The sequence below is a fragment of the Manis javanica genome, chromosome 6, assembly GCF_040802235.1.
Source record: "Manis javanica isolate MJ-LG chromosome 6, MJ_LKY, whole genome shotgun sequence".
NCBI classification, from domain to species: domain Eukaryota; kingdom Metazoa; phylum Chordata; class Mammalia; order Pholidota; family Manidae; genus Manis; species Manis javanica.
Window position 1 is genome coordinate 1,565,632 of NC_133161.1, and position 18,623 is coordinate 1,584,254.

An 18,623-nucleotide genomic window follows, 5' to 3' on the forward strand; every position below is an offset into this window, starting at 1 on the left:
ATTTGTTTTCTTCTTATGACTGAATAGTATTCCATTGTGTATATGTACCACATCTTCTTTATCCATTCATCTACTGACAGATATTTAGGTTGCCTCAATATCTTGGCTATTGTAAATAGTGCTTTGATAAACATAAGGGTGCATGTATCTCTTTGAATCTGAGATCTTGTTTCCTTTGGGTAAATTCTGAGGAGTGGAATTACTGGGTCAAATGGTATTTTTATTTTTAGTTTTTTAAGGAACCTCCATATTGCTTCCCACAATGGTTGAACTAGTTTACATCCCCACCAGCAGTGTAAGAGGGTTCCCCTTTCTCCACATCCTCGCCAGCATTTGTTGTTCCTTGTCTTTTCAATGTTGGCCATCCTAAGAGGTATGAGGTGACATCTCACAGTGGTTCTAATTTGCATTTTCCTGATAATTAGCGACGTGGAGCACCTTTGCATGTGCCTGCTGGCCATCTGAATTTCTTATGGCAGAAGTGTCTGTTCAGATCCTCCACCCATTTTTAAATCGGGTTACTTGCTTTTTGGGTGTTAAGGTGTGTGAGTTCTTTGTATGTTTTGGATGTTAACCCCTTCTCAGATACGTCATTTACAAATATATTCTCCCATATTGTGCGATGCCTTTTTGTTCTGCTGATGGTGTCCTTTGCAGTATAGAAGCTTTTTAGTTTGATGTAGTCCCATTTGTTCATTTTTGTTTGTTTCCCTTGCCCGAGGAGATATGTTCAGGGAAAAGTTGCTTATGTTTACATTCAGGAGATTTTTGCCTATGTTTTCTTCTAAGAGTTTTATGGTTACAGGGCTTACATTCAGGTCTTTGATCCATTTTGAGTTTACTTTTGTTTATGAGGTTAGACAATAATCCAGTTTCATTCTCTTATGTGTAACTTTCCAGTTTTGCCAACACCAGTTGTTGAAGAGGCTGTCAATTCCCTGTTGTATATCTATGGCTCCTTTGTTGTATATTATTTGACCATATATGTTTGGGTTTATATCTGGGCTCTCTATTCTGTTCCACTGATCTATGGGTCTGTTCTTGGGCCAGTACCAAACTGTCTTGATTAGTGTGGCTTTGCATTAGAGCTTGACGTTGTGGAGCCTAATCCCCCCAGCTTTATTCTTCTCAGGACTACTTTGGCTATTTGTGGTCTTCTGTGGTTCCATATGAATTTTAGAAGTATTTGTTCTAGGTGGTTGAAGAATGCCGTCAGTATTCTGATAGGGATTTCATTGAATCTATAGATTGCTTTAGGCAGGATGGCAATTTTGACAATGTTAATTCTTCCTATCCATGAACATGGGATGTATTTCCATTTATTGGTGTCTTCTTTATCTCACGAGTGTCTTGTAGTTTTCAGGTTATAGGTCTTTCACTTCCTTGGTTAGGTTTATTCCTAGGTATTTTATTCTTTTTGATGCAATTGTGAATGGAATTGTTTTCCTGATTTCTCTTTCTGGTAGCTCATCATTAGTGTATAGGAATGCCACAGATTTCTGTGTATTGACTTTGTATCCTGCAACATTGCTGAATTCAGCTATTTCAGTAATTTTGGGGTGGATTTTCTAGGGTTTTTTATGTATAATAGCATGTCGTCTGCAAACAGCAACAGTTTAACTTCTTCCTTACCAATCTGGATGCCTTTTATTTCTTTGTGTTGTCTGTTTGCTGTGTCCAGGAACTCCAATACTATGTTGAGTAAAAGTAGGGAGAGTGGGCATCCCTGTCTTGTTCCCGATCTTAAAGGAAAACTTTCAGCTTCTTGCTGCTAAGTATTATGTTGGCTGTGGGTTTATCATATATGGCCTTTATTATCTTGAGGTACTTGCCCTCTATACCCATTTTGTTGAGAGTTTCTGTCATGAATGGATGTTGAATTTTGTCAAATGCTTTTTCAGCATCTATGGAGATGATCATGTGGTTTTTGTCATTTTTGTTGATGTGGTGGATGATGTTGATGGATTTTCGAATATTGTACCATCCTTACATCCCTGGAAGAAATCCTGCTTGTTCGTGATGGATGATCTTTTTGATGTAATTTTGAATTTGATTTGCTAATATTTTGTTGAGTATTTTTGCATCCATGTTAATCAGGGATATTGGTCTGTAATTTTCTTTTTTTGTGGTGTCTTTGCCTGGTTTTGGTATTAGAGTGATGCTGACCTCATAGAATAAGTTTGAAAGTATTCCCTCTTGTTCTACTTTTTGGAAAACTTTAATGAGGGGATTGGTATTAGGTCTTCACTAAATGTTTGATAAAATTCAGCAGTGAAGCCATCTAGTCTAGGTGTTTTGTTCTTAGGTAGTTTTTTGATTACCAACTAAATTTTGTTGCTGATAATTGGTCTGTTCAGATTTTCTGTTTGTTTCTGGTCAGCCTTGGAATGTTGTATTTTTCTAGAAAGTTATCCATTTCTTCTAGGTTATCCAGTTTGTTAGCATATAATTTTTCATAGAATTCTCTCATAATTCTTTGTATTTCTGTGGCATACATAGTGATTTTTCCTTTCTCATTTCTGATTCTGTTTATGTGTGTAGACTCTCTTTTCTTTATTAAGTCTGGCTAGGGTGTTATCTATTTTGTTAATTTTCTTGAAGAATCAGCTCCTGCTTCCATTGATTCTTTCTAATATTTTATTCTTCTTGATTTTATTTATTTCTGCTCTAATCTTCATTATGTTCCTCCTACTGACTTTGAACCTCATTTTGTTCTTCTTTTTCTAGTTTCATTAATTGTAAGTTTAGGCTGGTTGTATGGGATTGTTCTTCTTTCCTGAGGTAGCCCTGTATTGCAGTATCCTTCTCTCTTAGCACAGCCTTTGCTGCATCCCAGAGATTTTGGAGTATTGAATTATTGTTGTCATTTGTCTCCATATAGTGCTTGATCTCTGTTTTTATTTGGTCATTGGTCCGTTGTTAGGAGCATGTTGTTAAACCTCCATGTGTTTGTGGGCTTTTTTGTTTGCTTTGCATAATTTATTTCTCATTTCATAGTTTTGTGGTCCTAGAAGCTGGCAGGTACAATTTCAATCTTTTTGAATTTACTGAGGCTCTTTTTGTGGCCTTATATGTGGTCTGTTCTGGAAAATGTTCCATGTGCACTTGAGAAGAATGTATATCCTGCTGCTTTTGGGTGTCAAGTTCTGTAGATGTCTGTTTGGTCCATCTGTTCTAATGTGTTGTTCAGTGTCTCTGTCTCCTTACTTGTCTTCTTCCTTACTTATCTTCTGTCTGGTTGATCTGTCCTTAGGAGTGAATGATGTGTTGAAGTCTCCTCAAATGAAAGCATTGCATTCTGTTCCCCCTTTAATTCTGTTAGTATTTGTTTCACAAATGTATGTGTTCCTGTGTTGGGTGCATAAATATTTATAATGGTTATATCCTCTTGTGGGACTGACCCCTTCATCATTATGGAGTGTCCTTCTTTGTCTCTTGTTACTTTCTTTGTTTTGAAGTCTGTTTTGTGTGATACAAGTACTGCAACTCCTGCTTTTTTCTCCCTATTAGTTGCATGAAATATCTTTTTCCATCCCTTCACTTTTAGTCTGTGTATGTCTTTGGGTTTAAAGCAAGTCTCTTGTAGGCAGCATATAGATGTTTTTTTTATCCATTCAGTGACTCTCTGTCTTTTGATTGGTGCATTCAGTCCATTTACATTTAGGGTGATTATCAATAGGTATTTATGCTTTAAATTTGTTGTCAAAGGTTCAAAGGTAAGTTCTTTACTCTCTAACAGTCTAACTTAACTCACTTAGTACACTAGTACAAACACAATCTAAAAGTTTTTTTTTCTCCTTCCTCATCCATTCTTTGTATATTAAGTATCATATTCTGTACTCTTTGTCTGTCCCTTGATTGACTTTGGTGGTAGTTGATTTAATTTTGCATTTGCTTAGTAATTAATTGGCCTACCTTTCTTTACTGTGATTTTATTTTCTCTGGTGACAGCTATTTAGCCTTAGGAACACTTCCATCTATAGTAATCCCTCAAAAATACATTGTAGAGATGGTTTATGGGAGGTAAATTCTTTCAAGTTTTGCTTATTTGGAAATTGTTTGATCCCTCCTTCAAATTTAAATGATAATCTTGCTGTATAGAGCATTTTTGGTTCAACGCCCTTCTGCTTCATTGCATTAAATACATAATGCCACTCCCTTCTGGCCTATAAGATTTCTGCTATGAAGTCTGATGATAGCCTGATGGGTTTTCCTTTATATGTGATCTTTTTTCTCTCTCTGGCTGCTTTTAATACTCTGTCCGTATCTTTGGTCTTTGCCATTTTAATTATTATGTACTTGGTGTTGTCTTCCTTGGGTCCCTTGTGTTAGGAGATCTGTGCACCTCCAAGGCCTGAGAGACTTTCTCCTTCCCCCGACTGGGCAAGTTTTCAGCAATTATCTCCTAAAGACACTTTCTATCTCCTTTTCTCTCTCTTCTTCTTCTGGTACCCTTATAATGCAAATATTGTTCCGTTTGGATTGGTCACACAGTTTTGTCAATATTCTTTCATTCCTAGAGATCCTTTTATCTCTCTGTGCCTCAGCTTCTTTATGGTCCTGTTCTCTAATTTCTATTTAATTTACCATCTCCTCTACTTCATCTAATATGCTTTTAAATCCCTCCATTGTATGTTTTATTTCAGATACTGTATTTTTCAAAGTTTGTATCTCATTCTTAAATTCTTCCCTGAAGTCTTGAATAATTTTCTGTAGCTCTGTGAGCATGTTTATGATTTTTATTTTGAAATCTCCTTCAAGAAGATTGGCGATTTCAATTTCTCTTGGCCCTCTTTCCGGTGTTCTGTGGGATTTTGGTTTGAACTAGGTTCCTTTGACATTTCATATTTGTATGTGGCGCCCTCTAGTGCCCAGAAGCTCTACTCTCTGGAACTGCTCAGCCCCTGGAGCAATGGTGGTGGTCCCAGGCAATCAACACTGGTGCCTGCCAGGAGGAAAGAGCTCTTTCTTGCTTCCCAGGTGCCGGGCCTGCCTCTACTGCCAGGGCTAGTGGGCTGAGCATGCAGGGAAGAGCCTCTATGCTATGCACTTGTAGCCACTGTCTGGCTGATCTGGCACAATGGCAGGGGAAGGTGGTGGTTATGCCAGCCAGTGCTGGCCCAGAGAAAGGAGAGGCACGCTGTATGTCATGGTGGGGGGCCTTGTAGCTACATTGTCAGCCGGGGGATGGAGTGCCTGAAGCTCCTGAAAGTTCCCAGCCTGATAGTTGTCCCCTTGTCCTTTCTCCTGAGCAGCATGCTCTGTGCAATTGTCACCCTTTTAGCAGCCCTCATGCTGTTAGGAATTGTCTTAGACTGCCTGTCTGTCTTTTTTCCCAGAGCAGCTGGTTGTGGTCACCTGTTATCCACAAGTATTTTGCCTGTCAGTTTTCCAGCCCCACTATTCTCCAGAGCACCATGCAATGTAGGTTTGTGCTCCCAGTGCACCCGCCAGGGCCGGGTGTCCAGCAGTCCTGATCCTCCACCCCCTCCGTGCTCCGTTTCTCTTCCTCCCTCCAGTGAGCTGGCGTGGGGTAATGGCTTGGGTCTCGCCAGGTCCTGGCTTTGGTACTTTACCCTTTTTCGTGAGGTCTGCTCTGTTCCCCAGGTATAAGCAGTGTGCCACAGCCTTCTTTCATGTTCTTCTTTCAGGATTAGTTGTACTTGTTTATATTTTCATATTTTATGTGGTTTTGGGAGGAGGTTTCTGTCTCACCTCTCACCCGCCATCTTTCAGCCCCCTCCACCAGAATTGCTTTTTTTTATGGTGAACAATAATCCATTCTGTGTGTGTGTGTGTGTGAGACCTATTTTTTATCCACTCATTTGTTGAGGACACTTAGTTTCCATGTATAGGCTATTATAAATAGTGCTGCAATGAACATGGGGGTGCAAATATCTTTTCAAGATACAGATTGCATTTTCTTCAGATAAATATGCTGAAGTGGAATTACTGGATCATATGATAATTGTTTTAATTTTTCGAGGAACCTCTGTGCTGTTTTCTGCAGTGGCTACACATTCCCACCCACAGTGTAGGTGCCTCCCTTTTCTCTACATTCTTGCCAAGTCTTGTATTTTGCCTTTTGGTGTTAGCCGTTCTAACTGGTGTGGGGTGACCGTGACCTCTCACTGTGGTTCTCGTGTGCCTTTCCCTGGTGATGAGCGCTGTGGAGCATCTTTCCCTGTGCCTGTTGGCCATCTGTGTGTCTTCTTCGAAAAGATGTTTGCTTATGTCCTCTGCCCAATTTTTAATTGGAGATACCTGTATTTTGCTATTGAATCATATGAGTTCTGTATGTATTTTGCATATTAACCCCTTGGATATATAATTTGCAAATATTTTCTCCTATTTTGTAGATGCCTTTTCATTTTCATTTCCTTTGCTGTACAGCAGCTTTTTAATTTGATGTTGTCCCACTTGTTTTTCTTTTGTTGCCTTTGCTTTCAGCGTCAAACAAAAAAATAACCATCAAGACCTGCATCAAGGAACTAACCCCTGTGCATTCTTCTAGTTTTATGGTTTCAAGCTGGACATTCAACTCTTTAATCCATTTTGATTGGATTTTTGTGTGCAAGATGTACAAGTATATAAGAGGTACAGAGATGTAAAATAGGGGTCCAGTCCCATTCTTTTGCATGTGGCTGTCCAGTCTTCCCAGCATCATTTATTGAAGAGATTGTCTTTCCCCCACTGTATGTTCTTAGCTCCTCTGTCATAACTCAATATACCATACATGCATGGGTTTATTTCTGGCTCTGTGATTTGGCCCATTGATCTGTGTGTCTGTGTTTGTGCCAGTACCATATTGTTGCCAGTGTCAAAAGATTAAGTATCTTTCCAGTGAGAGCTATTCCTTGCAAAATTAAAAAATCTGGCAACATTTAAGTCCACATTTTGGAATTACAGTAATCACCAACTGCCTTCATCATGAACCTGTTTCCTGCTTGGCCGCAGAAGGCATTTGAGTTTGCTACTAGAATAAGAGCACATCCTTGTGTTATTTATGAACTAAATTTTTAATGGGAATTCTGGTTGGTGCTTCTGGTGGCTCATCTCAGAGAATAGTTAGGGTGGCCTTTCAGCTTACCCAACGGGGTGTCTGTTCTATATCCCACTGTCCGTTAAGGTGGAATAATATGCATACAGATCATCTTGGGTGGAAGAAGCATGCATTTCTGATACTTATTACAGAGTAAATTTTAAACTTACCGTGAAGCAGTATTTATCAAAAAAGCAATAGGAATAATCTTCCATTTCCTCAAGTAAACTCAAGCATGACTTTAAGAGCACGCAGTCATTGCACCCTCACAGGGGTTTCAGGCAAAGGTCCTCCGGACGCGCCAGAGGCCTGCACAGAAACGGCTGCTGTCGGCCTTGGTGTGGGCTCACCAGCCTGTACCGAGGACCGGTTTGCAAAATCTGCGCCGTGAGACCACTGCATCTTTGGAGGGACACCACAGCGAGTGCCATGTTACTGGGTCATGTGGAAGACTTCTCACAGGAAGGGTGTCTGATTGATGTTATGTTTGTGAGATGGAGGAACTGGATGGGTGGTGGGGTCTGGACTCTGTGGCTCAGGAGCAGCCCAGGGCTTATGCATGAGCTAAGGCAGAGTGGAAGGGGTGGCAGCTGGGCATCCTGTGTGTCTATTTCCTTCTGCACCAGCTTGCTGGGTCCTTTGCCCCATGGTTAGCCGTGGCTGCATTGATGTGTGCCTGTAGGTGAAGCTTGGTTTTGAACCTCTCTGCCTGGGCTTCCTCAGGGCATTCATTGGGTGGGGACTCAGGGTACAGGAGCCAGGAGCTGGAAGGACCGGGGAAGCTGCAGGCCACCTGCAGTGGATCTCCGAGTGGAGTCTCAGCCCCTTGCCTGCTGCTGCCGGGCTGTGTTGCTCAGGAAGACTGGCTTCTTGGTAAGCCCCTGAGATTCGGGGTCTTATCTGTCACAGCAGCTGGGGTACGAAACCTATACAACTCTACTTGGTAATTTTAGACAATGAAGCTCCCAGGAAGAGAAAACCAGGGTCAAAACACTTCTGATCAAAGCAATTTCATTGATTTTTTTCATGTTTGAGCTAAAACAGTATGTGTGGCTCCAAGTCAGTAAGATGTGATTTACTAGTCTCTGATGTTGGGTACCACTACATATTTTATTTTTCTATTTTGGACTTACATATTCAAAATGCTGAACTATAACAGTAGTTTATCACATAGAAATAAAGCAGTTACTACAAAACAAGTATTAGGAATGAAGTAGCGTTAAGACACTTAAAGGGTGTTGTCAGGCTACCAGCTTGTTTGTCAGATGCTAGCTTTATGTGGGTAACTGTGTGCCTGGGAAGGTGGGGTGCTGTGACCATCCTGGCAGCCCACGTCGTGCCAATCCGAACTGCCTGGAAATAGGCCAGCTGATCAGATTACCATCAAAGAAAAGAGCACTTTTACTGTTGTGAGCAATCCCCACTGATGAACCGGAAGCACAGCAAGTCAGTAAATTACAGAAGCTCTGAAACTCGAGTTTGTATCCACTCAGGAATTTGAAATTTTTTTTTACAGTGACTGAAACTGGATAGGTTGTCAGCTTTTAGAAGAGTTAGGTCCCCATGTGTAACTAAGAGTGTGCTTCACTGGAGAACAGATTGCTCTGTAGTACTTAACCCAAATGCCCACATTTCATCCAAACTTAGGGTAAACTACCCGTCCCCAAATGATTTTCAAGAATTTTCTTTTGGTAGCGAGAGCGGCAGAGAGGACACGTGTGGAAAGGAGAGCTGTCCCCCGGGGAGAACTCCTCCAGGGCCAGCAGACACATGTGGTGAAACGTGTGTGAGCAGGACAGGAGGACTGTCTTCCGGGAAGGCTGGCTGAAGCCCGACCCTGAGGGGGCTCGTTGACCATCACTGCCCCCTGAGAGTGGCGTGAGGCAGATGGAGCATTCGTGGGTCTCCCGGAGCAGAGCCTGCAACACGAGAGGGAGGGAGTGTCACTCAGGTAACTCATTTCATGTGTGAAAGTTAGTGAAGGGGCCCCACTGAGGCAGAGCCGTCAACTCTGCCCTCCCCACCCCAGAAGGCCATGCCCAGGACCCCAGTGGAGAATCCTCACCAGGCAGGGTCCCCAAGGACAGGCCCCACTGGGGAAGATGCATGCGGCACCTCCTACCAGGAATCCACCCCTGCCGCTCAGCCAGTGGGGCCCCGTCACCTGGGAGCCCCGCTTTTCTCCAGAGGACTTTCTTCCCAACAGGCCCCTTCCAGCCCCCCTCCTGCCCCACTTTGTTGGCTGGACCACCTGTGGCTTCGCCTGCTTGCACGTCCCGACTACAACTTTCTGCTGTTCCCGAATCACCCACTTTTGCTGGTCAAATAACTGGGTTTTATTTCTAAGGTTAACACATAATACTAAGTTTCGTAAACTTAAGTGAGAACTATATACAAAGAGACATGGATCTAGTCTAAAAATGAAGTTTCATTCTATGTTAAACTAACACTAATTATATTAATACCATTACTCTTAAGAATTAAGTGGAAGCAGATAGTAACCCACCTATATGGTAAGCAATTTTAAAACAAAAATACTTTATAAAATACTGATCATTAATAATATACATTTCCTTATAATTAAGCAATAAAGAATTGTCTTTTTCAGTGGCTCAGTCTAGCTTCTACACATCTTAACTTTTCCTCTTTTTATGATTTTCTGAGTAAGATTTTACTGTGTTGGGTTTTGAGTCACCCTTTCCCCCATGGTGACTGTGGATGCGTGAGGAGGGCAGGTTAGAATTTGCAAAAAAACGCTGGAGGGTAAAGTGTGAGGCGGCCTTTTCCCTCTGCTGTTTCCATCATTCACAAGATGGCATCATCAAAGTGTAATTTCAGAATGAAGGGCCTTCGCACGCACCGGGGGTATATGACAAAGGCGGAGGGGTCCCCTCCCCCTGTGGGTGCGTGCACAGCCAGGGCTAAAGCCTGGGCCTGGCAGGCCTTCGTGCCCCCAAATCGCTGCAGACGCCTTCGGGGCCTACCTGGCTCTGGATCTTCCCCCATTCCTCTTCTGTGAGCTCATGGCCACACTTCTCCTCCAGCTGCTGAAGAATTCTTCGGTTTGTGGCCAAGCAGTGGTCGATCTCTGCAAAAAGCTCTTCGATGTCCGTGTTGTATGAGCACAGCATTCGGTGACTGATTTCTGAGAACTAAGGGGGACACCAGAGGAGGCGAATTTATCAGCTGAGTGTGAAAGTGTTGGTGTAGGTTGAAGGGAAGCACCTTCTTGAGTTCTGACCACCTTTTAAACTAACGTTCCTCAAGCCTTTGCCTTTGCATAATACTTTCTGGGGAAATATGGCTATTTACTTAATAACTCCATGGCCAGATAATTTATGCAAAAAGCCATGTAAGCCTTGGTGGTGGTTAGCAGGGAATATATTGACATTAGAAGTTGAGAGAAGAAAGCGATGGGAGTGTTGCAGAGGCAGTCACAATGTCACCCCGCTCTGGCACCATTTATTCTCATCTGACGGGAGGACCATCGCTAGAAATGCCATTTCCCTAGTGCTTTTGCCAGGCAACTGGTAACAAGAGATGGTTTGGTTCATATTTCTCCCCTTGCCAGCCAGCTTCCCAGTCTGGCTGCAGGTTATCATTTTAGTGTGCCTATAAAAAAAGAGAAGAAATGCAAGGGAAAGATTATCACCTTTTACTCTAGTTACTCACTCTGGTTTTTTCTCTGAGCTCCAGAATCATAATTTGAACACCCCCTATTGCTTAACTGTCTTAAAAATCTCTTGACTAAGATGAGGTAATCAGTGGGGACAGATGTATGCCTCCTTGCTACACAACAGATCTTTAGGATTTATGAGTCTGTTCTCACTGCTAGCATAAATGGAGGCAACATATTGTATTTATCTGAAACTTTTGTGAAGTTTGTTTAGAAAGTACTGTCCTTAGAGTCTCTAATGAACTTCCCAGTTCTTTCTATAAAAAGTACTCTATTTTTGACACACAAGGATTTAGAAAACACAATGATCTTAAGACAAGTGATTTAACTGGAAATGGTGGTTGGTTGTGATCTGGCCTGTGACCGTCTCCTGAGGGTTACCACCTGGAGCTCCCTGACACCTAGACTCCTGCCCTAACACTTGGATCTGTGCTGTGAATTCGCTGATCTCTGATTGTAGGGGAAACCTGCCTAGATAAAGAAGTCACCCGACTGTGATTTCCCCACGATGTTCATTTTTGTGCCACTAAGTGGTAGCAGTTAATAATTGTAAAGCAGGGTAACCTGATACCCTTGTCTCCTCCACTTCTGGGCTCCCTTGGGCCTTGTACTCTAATTTGGAAATATTTACTATGTAATTCTCCTGATCTCTGTGAATTTTAATCTCCAGAATTAGGAATTTTTAACCCTTCTGTATAGACCACTCCATCAAGATGCCATCACTTCATTTTTAAAAGGTGAAGTACTCAAATAAAATAGAGATCAAGCAATATATGGAGACAAATGACAACAGTTATTCAAAAATCACAAAATCTGTGGGACACAGCAAAGGCTGTGCTAAGAGGGAAGTGTATTGCAATACAGGCCCACCTCAGGAAACAAGAACAATACCATATGAAAAATCTAAACTCACAATTAACGAAACTAGGAAAAGAAGAACAAATGAGGCCCAAAGTCAGTAGAAGGAGGGACATAAGGAAGATTTGAGCAGAAATAAATAAAATCAAGAAGAATAAAACAATAGAACCAATAGAAGCAGAAGCTGGTTCTTTGAGAAAATTAAAAGAGATAAAACCCCAGACAGACTTAATCAAGAAAAACACACATAAACAGAATCAGAAATGAGAAAGGAAAAATCACTATGGATGCCATAGAAATACAAAGAATTATAAGAGAATACTATGAAAAATTATATGCTAACAGACTGGATAACCTAGAAGTAATGGATAACTTTCTAGAAAAATACAACCTTCCAAGGCTGACTCAGGAAGAAACAGGACATCTGAACAGACCAATTATCAGCAACGAAATTTAGTTGGTAATCAAAAACTACTAAGAAGAAAACCCTTAGACTAGATAGCTTCACCGCTGTATTTTATCAAACATTTAGTGAAGACCTAATACCCATTCCCTTGTTAAAGTTTTCCAAAAAGTAGAAGAGGGAATACTTCCAAACTCATTCTATGAGGCCAGCATCACTCTGATACCAAAACCAGGCAAAGACACCTCAAAAAATGAAATTATAGACCAATACCCCTGATGAACATAGATGCAAAAATACTCACAAAGTATTAGCAAACCGAATTCAAAAATACATCGAAAAGATCATCCATCATGATCAAGTAGGATTTATTCCAGGGATGTAAGGATGGTATAATATTCGAAAATCCATCAACATCATCCACTACATCAACAAAAAGAAGGACAAAAACCACATGATCATCTCCATAGATGCTGAAAAAGCATTTGACAAAATTCAACATCCATTCATGATAAAAACTCTCTCAACAAAGGGTATAGAGGGCAAGTACCTCAACATAATAAAGGCCATATATGACAAACCCACAGCCAGCATCATACTTAACAGTGAGAAGCTGAAAGCTTTTCCTTTAAGATCGGGAAGAAGACAAGGATGCCCACTCTCCCCACTTCTATTCAACATAGTTCTGGAGGTCCTAGCCACGGAAATCAGACAACACAAAGAAATAAAAGGCATCCAGATTGGTAAAGAAGAAGTTAAAACTGTCACTGTTTGCAGATGACATGATATTGTACATAAGAAACCCTAAAGAATCGACCCCAAAACTACTAGATCTAAAATCTGCATTCAGCAAAGTTGCAGGATACAAAATTAATTCATAGAAATATGTTGCATTCTTACACACTAATGATGAACTAGCAGAAAGAGAAATCAGGAAAACAATTCCATTCACAGTTGCATCAAAAAGAATAAATTTTATTCTTAATTTTATTTGTTCTTTGGCCTTTCAATTATCTGACAATCTCCAAATAAATTATTGAAAATAGAAGAGTTCCCTGTATTTCATAAGCGGAAGAATTCCTTGGAAATAGGTACAAGTGCCTTCCGGTTAGTGTTTTATGAATTGTTATATAAATTGTGTTTTGTTGAAATGTGAGGTATTTGCATATATCCCTGAAAGGTGAATTACTTTCTTCCTCCAAAACTATGCCTCTGAAGAAAAGGGGTCACATTCTATTGAGACCTTACAGTGTTTCAGGTTCTGAGGTGTGTTCTCAGGTCAGTTCTGAGTGCCGCACACCGTTGGAGGTGGCCTGTTCGTGTGAGACCTCTGCAGCCAGTGTGATTGGGGCACTGCTTCCCAGGGGTGACCCCCGGACTGGCATCACTCTGGAGCTTGAGAAACGCAGACTCTCCACCCACCCGGACTGCAGAGTCAGAACCTGTGGTGAGCAGCCACCTGTTTTGGTCCAGTCAGTCACCTGAGTGATGTTTGTCGTTCTCGGGGAATCCCTCCCAACTCCAAATGCTGGAGGTCACTGAGCTTCCCAAGGTCAGTTAAGAGCACAACATGGTAAATGTGGAGGCCACGTATGCATCTGTGCGTTTCGTGTGCAATAACAGATACAGTCTTCCTACATTTGTATGCCCAGGATGACTGAGAGAGGTGGGTGCCCTCTTGTAGCGGCAGGTGGAATACCTCAGAGGGAACAGAGCTGAACACCCCGAACAGCTGTGTGCCAGGGCCTTAGTGGCCCTGTGAGGACGGTCCCATGTCACCTTGCCCCAGGTGTTTCCCTCTGCCTTCAGAAGTTTCGGTGCATGACTTGTTCCCTTTAGTACTGAAAATCTGAGGGACTGAGAGGACTTAATAGTGATATTAATTAGTGTTGATATTATACACCACACAGTGTTTTCCAAGGGTCTTCATGTGTCACTCACTCATCTTTAAGTCTCTCAAGGGCTTAGTATGTTCACTGACCACAGCAGGTGCTTAATAAACAGGCGTTGAAAAAAATGGACTTGTCAGTTTTGCAAATAGCAGTTAATCTGGGAAGAGTGAATTTTTTTTTTTAAAGCTAAAACGTTCTCACTGATTTTTTATTTATTTTAATTTTTTAAATTTTTTTTTGAGAGGGCATCTCATATTTATTGATCAAATGGTTGTTAACAACAATAAAATTCTGTATAGGGGACTCAATGCACAATCATTAATCAACCCCAAGCCTAGATCTCAACAGTCTCCAATCTTCTGAAGCATAACGAACAAGTTCTTACATGGTGAGCAGTGCAAGGGCAGTCATCACAGAAACTTTCGGTTTTGATCACGCATCGTGAACTATAAACAATCAGGTCAAATATGAATATTCATTTGATTTTTATACTTGATTTATGTGTGAATCCCACATTTCTCCCTTATTATTGTTATTATTATTATTATTATTTTTAATAAAATGCTGAAGTGGTAGGTAGATACAAGATAAAGGTAGAAAACATAGTTCAGTGCTGTAAGAGGGCAAATGTAGATGATCAGGTGTGTGCCTGTAGACTGTGTGTTAATCCAAGCTAGACAAGGGCAACAAAACATCCACGGATGCAGAAGATTTCTCTCAAAGCAGGGGGGGTGAGGTTCTAAGCCTCACCTCTGTTGATCCCCAATTTCTCACCTGATGGCCCCCCTGCGACTGTGCCTGTCTTAGGTTGTTCCTCCCTTGAGGAATCTTACCCGTCTCTGGCTAACCAGTCATCTTGGGAAGAGTGAATTTTAATGCACCATCATTAATTCCAATTGGTGTATTGTAGCGAAATGAGTAAGTGCTTATGATATGTGATAATATGTGAGAATCACAAACCAATTCTGTACTCAAATGTTTGATTTCTGCAGGACATAACCTGACATAGGAGAGACAAATATTGCTTTAGTAATATTCTACAAATTTTGACATGTATTTTGCTATTAATTCAGTTTAAAATGTTATGTAATTTCCATTATAATTTCTTCTGTGGCCAACAGGTTATTTAGAACTGTTGATTTATTTCCAAATGTGTGAGAGATTTTCTAGTTATTAGCTTAAAATTAAAAATTTCTACCTTAAATACGCTATGGTCAGAGAACATGCTCTGCATTTTAAATTCCTTAAACTCAGGGCATTTTGCGGTCAGTTTTCACAGGGGCTGTCTCTTCGTGCTCTGAGAGAACACGTGTGCTCCTGCTGCTGGGTGCCGGGCGCTCATGCCATTCTCTCTCAGGCCTTTGCGTCCGGTATCAATGCCTTTTCTGTATTGTTTTCTTGGTAAATACACACACACTTCATTCTCATGTTTTCATGGTAAGAGTCTCTTCTATGTAACAAAACCGGATTTTTTTTTTCCTGATTTTTTTTCCTGGCTCATTCAGTCTGATCTGTGTGTGACACACCAGGTCCTAGGTGTCCATCTTTCTCTGCGTCTTTGTGCCCTGTCATTGGTCTTTTATTTCTGCTCTTCTCTTTTTCCACTGGAATTTTCTGTCTTCCTCTTCACTGTTTTGAAGGTCAGAACCCCATTTCTATTCTTCTAGCTGTTACTCTGGAAATGCGGACTTACACGTCATTAAGTCTCCAGCTGATGAGGACCTGCACCTGCTCACAAGGCTCTCCTGCCTACGTTGTCGAGCCTTTGGGCTCCCTGTCCTTCTTACCCCCATAGGACACGACTCCTGCTTTGCAGACTTTGAGGCCTTTCTGCCATTTCTGTGCCGTCTCTCCTCACATCCTGGAGTCTGGAAGCGTCTTCTCTTTATCAAGGCAACCTCTAGATGTCCCTTTAGCGAGCGCACCTTGAAGCTCTCACCAGGTTCTCATTTGTCTGAAATGGTCTTCCTTTTGCCTCTGTCTGGACTGGAATTTCCATCTGGTTCTGTGGAATCACTGATGTTACCGTTGCCTTCAGGACGGATGTCACGCTGGGTCTCTTGGTTCCCTGCTGTATGTTGTGAGCAGCCAGCAGCTCCCAGTCTTGCTCCTGTGAATGTCACCTCCTCTTTGCCTTGCGTGTCACCTGCAGCTCCACTGGACATGCCTTCTTTTTTGGAAAAACCGTTATTGGGTTTCCTTGTGCTTCTTAAGTCTGTGTTTGTGTCTCCTTGTGATGGAAACTTCTTAGCTTCTGCTTCAGGCTACTGCATCCATACCATGTTGTCATTCCTCCTAATTCTGGTTGCTGGATGGAACCCTTCCTGTCCTGCCCCTGGTGTGTCACTTCCCTGTAGCTGCTCACACTGAACGATGGCTCAGAGGGACAGGGAAACAAACACCCGGGTCCCCTCCCTGCAGCGAGCCAAGGACGGAGTGTGTTGGCAGGACCTATAAGTGCCAAGAAGTGAAGTGATGGCACAGCCATTGTGTTCAGCATTTCAGCTGTGCCTGGGAGGAAGGAAATACAGGTTATGAGGTAGGAAATGCGAATTGTGTAATTTTGGGGATTCCATGTACAGATTAAATGCTCTTATATTTGCATTAAAACTGGCATCATGCAGCATAAATCTTATGCTAATTAAACATTTTTTCTTTACTCAAAACAACATTAAATAGCAAACAAAACACCATGACAATATAGGAAGGAGAGGGTGGGAGGCTGACTTATGTTGTAGCACTTGGGTCACTTCCAGCTGGTGTCTGGCTCTCTGCTTGCGCAGCTCCCAGCCTCTCAGCCCAGCACTTGGCCCAGTGCCTGCTGGAGACTGTGCAGGGCTGCCTGCCCAGCCTGCGCCACAATCACTCTGCCTGAACCTTCCCCCAGCTCCAGCTGCAGGGACGCTGGCCCTGCCTGGTGCTCCTCTCCGAGCACTGCTGCAGCCCAGGGCCCAGCCCCCTCGCACACCTGCTGCCTCCCCGGCCACGCCAGCTCTGTGCTGAACCTTGCTGGCTGCCGTGTCTCTGTCCTGTCCCTTCTGGCTGCCACTTGCGGTACTCGGCAGATGAGACTGGGACTCTGCCCTGGCTGCAGGCTCCTCTGAGTGCCGGTGTCCTCCAGTAACTGTAGGCGCACCCCTTCTCTTCCAGGCCCCATGGGCACCTTGCTTTCCAGGTGAAGCCACCCTCAGTGTCCCTCCCCAGCCTGCCTGGCTGCCCTGCTCTGTAGCTGGCCCCAGCTGCTCAGGCCCCCAGCCTAGGAGCCAGCCTGCCTCTCAGCATCCCCACAGTGGCCACTGGGGCTGGGAGGCCACCAGGGATCAGCGCCAGCCTTCAATACCAGGAATGGCCTTGTCGCTGGCCAGCTTCTGATTGGCCCCCACCTCCTGGCGCAGGTCTTCCCCAGCTCCGGGTCACACCCCTGCCGCAGCTCCTGCTCAGGACCGTCTCCCCTCTGCCTGGAAAGATGCTCCCCTGATGGCCGTGCCCTCCCCTCCACTCCTGTGGTGGGGAGGGTGGGACTCCCTCAGTCTCCACCTACTTCCAGCCCCTGCCCACTGCCCGTCTGCACCTCTTCACATTGTTCTCAGGACACTTAGGACCTGTTCAAAGTCATGCTATTCTTAATTCTTAAAATAATACTCTAATTATTTGTCTCTTGCCCACTCTGGGAGGGTGGGATGCACCTGCCGTCTCTAGGGTGGCCCTGGGGCGTGGTGAAGGAAGGACAGGGCTGTCCACATGCTCGATGTGGAGGCAGCTTGGTGGTGCAGCTCCTCACCTAGAACCAAGACGGGCAGAGTGCGAAACTGCGCATGTCAGCTGCTGGAAGCAAGCCAGGTGCACGACCAAGGCTGCACCCGCAGTGAAATCTAGCTTGCACACTTGTATCCACCCAGCATGCCTAACTGAACATCTCTGCAACCCTCGCTAAGAAATCATTATTTCCTTAGTTGAAATTAAAAGCATTTCGCAAATGAGAAGAAAACAAGTCCCTTGATATGTAATGGTGACTAAAGGCTGTTAAAGTGCAGTTTATTCAGTCTAAGCTAATTTTAACCTCACTGCTTAGCTTTTACACGGTGAACGGCCAAGGGCTGTGACACCGGGGGAGCAGGGCAGTCCAGTGGTTTGGGGACCGCTGAGCTGCCGTTCCATGGGCACGGGCCGGCCGGCCGGAGAAGCTGGGCACATGGAGGGCTCCCAGCCCAGCAGGAAGGCAGGAAGGGCAGGGGCGGAATGTGCCCCGGGCCGGGCAGGGGCACAGAGATGCAGCCGGAGCAGCTGGGGGCTCTGACAGCTGCGGAGACTCGGGGTGGCAGGCGCCAGGCAGGAGTGTGCCAGGCTGAGGGTGACGGCGGGGCAGGATGTGCACCTGCCAGTCATCAGAGGCCAGGCCGCCTCCAGCTGTCCTCTAACGTCCACGTCGCCTCCTCTGGGCCCCAGCCTGGCCAGCTCACCTCATCTGGGGGCCTTGCGCCAACCTTTCTTCTTGCTGCTTTCCTGTGGCATTGCCCTGGCCAGCCAAGCTCGCGTACTCAGGCCCATGAATGACTCCTGTTTTTCCGTCTCCATGACCTTTCTGCACGAGTGCGTTCTGAGGACCGTGCGCCCTGCGAGCCTGGGCTGCGGTGGGCGCTGGCGCTCAGCTCTCACGGAGTGCCCCTGGCCCCTGCTTTGGGCGCCCGTGCTCAAGGACTGAGTAGGATATCCTTGTGGGGAGTTGAACCAGCGAGGCCTGTGTGGCATGAT

The 18,623-nt window shown here is 43.8% G+C and overlaps 1 protein-coding gene across 8 annotated transcripts in view; it reads right to left on the reverse strand.

Annotated features, from left to right (window-relative positions):
- Positions 1–8,068: 8,068 nt before the first annotated feature.
- RNF32 (ring finger protein 32) overlaps positions 8,069–18,623 on the reverse strand; it is a 33,416-nt gene continuing 22,861 nt past the window's right edge. For 3 of the 8 annotated variants that reach the window (XM_073238140.1, XM_073238138.1, XM_073238136.1), the window contains exons 8-9: positions 10,027–10,194; positions 8,070–8,961 (exon numbers count right to left, since the gene is read on the reverse strand). In XM_073238140.1, coding sequence (XP_073094241.1) covers positions 8,686–8,961; positions 10,027–10,194 — 444 coding nt within the window. In that variant the 3' untranslated portion in view covers positions 8,070–8,685. Of the gene's footprint in view, positions 8,962–10,026; positions 10,195–18,623 lie in introns of all 8 variants that reach the window. The other 5 variants (XM_073238137.1, XM_073238135.1, XM_073238134.1 and 2 more) reach the window with 4 other exon arrangements.